General features: G+C 33.2%; 1 protein-coding gene across 1 annotated transcript in view; it reads left to right on the top strand.

Moving 5' to 3' along the window:
- TMEM196 (transmembrane protein 196) overlaps positions 1 to 912 on the top strand; it is a 49,979-nt gene extending 49,067 nt beyond the window's left edge. Inside the window, exon 4 of the mRNA XM_007455399.1 lies at positions 853 to 912. Within this exon, the coding sequence (XP_007455461.1) occupies positions 853 to 912 (60 nt within the window). The remainder of the gene's footprint in view (positions 1 to 852) is intronic.
- The last annotated feature ends 296 nt before the right edge of the window (positions 913 to 1,208 follow it).

The following is a 1,208-nucleotide window of genomic DNA, read 5'->3' as shown; positions in this document are numbered from 1 at the left end:
GTAGGGAAGCGTTTAACGTTTAACAAAACATATGAATTCAAAGCATCTGAATTTTTCTTAAATTAACATATTTTCTAAAATTGCAAGTGAAACTTTTTATGTAAGTTCATTCTTGATATCGAAATTTCTGTTGCCTTCCCATGTAGTTTTCCTTATTAACTACTTAGTAATTGATCTCTTAAAAAACATGTTAAGAGCTTTTTTTTAATTTTTATTTTTTAAATTTATTTTGTGTGGTTTTTTTTTTAACATCTTTATTAGAGTATAATTGCTTTACAGTGGTGTGTTAGTTTCAGCTTTTACAGTTTGTTTTTTACTGTATGAGTGAAGTGTCATGAAAAGCAATCTGTCCTACTATGAATTATTAGTGATCTTCAGTTACAGATAGGCAATCCCCTGGTGGACATTTTTCAGTTCTTCACAAAAAGCCCACACATTTTTCTATAGAGCAAAGGTAACCCCTAGAATCTGTTGGCACTTTGTTGACATGCTCAACAGAGGAACCTATACATTGAAAAATCTTGAGTATTTAACCATCTTCTTTCTAGGTGAGGTCTTTCCAAAACAGAGTTGAGGGCTGAGAGGGGAGACTAGGGGGGCTGGGGAGAGATTGAACTGTTGCTGTGGGTAGAAGACTTTGGTCTAACAGACTGTCACTTCAGTGTTTCATGGGCTCCAAGATGCCATGAAATTTCATTTCCTCAAATTCAGCAACAGCACTAATCCTTGTCCTCCCCCAGAAGTCAGCAAGTTTTTCAATGGCTTGAAATTTCTGTTTTGTAAACCCCTTAATCAAATTAATGTCTTACTCTGAAAGTGAATTTTTATTAATTCATGTTATTTTCCTAACAGGAAATGACAGACAACATGAGCAATGGAGGACCACAGCTGATATCTAATGGAAGAGTATAATCAATATTTTAAAGAACTGAACATTTTTTAAGATTTTCACGAGGCAAAGAAATACCAAAGGACTAGGAGATAAGTTAAAACAGTTCTTGCATTTGCTGTTATCTCTCCAGAGTACTTACTAAAATTATTCTTCCTCAATTTTGCCTCACTTTACTTCTTCAGCTTTTTTTTACTGGTGAAAAACTTTCCAGAAATGTTCTAGTACAGTAATTTCAACCAACTTTCCAGATTGTTCTAAAAAAGACTTTTCAGGAAGAAAAAAAAGGAATAGATAAAATAGAAAGATTCATATTCTA

The sequence above is a fragment of the Lipotes vexillifer genome, unplaced genomic scaffold, assembly GCF_000442215.2.
Source record: "Lipotes vexillifer unplaced genomic scaffold, Lipotes_vexillifer_v1.1 scaffold1314, whole genome shotgun sequence".
Classification (NCBI taxonomy): domain Eukaryota; kingdom Metazoa; phylum Chordata; class Mammalia; order Artiodactyla; family Lipotidae; genus Lipotes; species Lipotes vexillifer.
The sequence above is the reverse complement of the archived record's forward strand: the minus strand, read 5'-3'. Positions and strand labels throughout refer to the sequence as shown.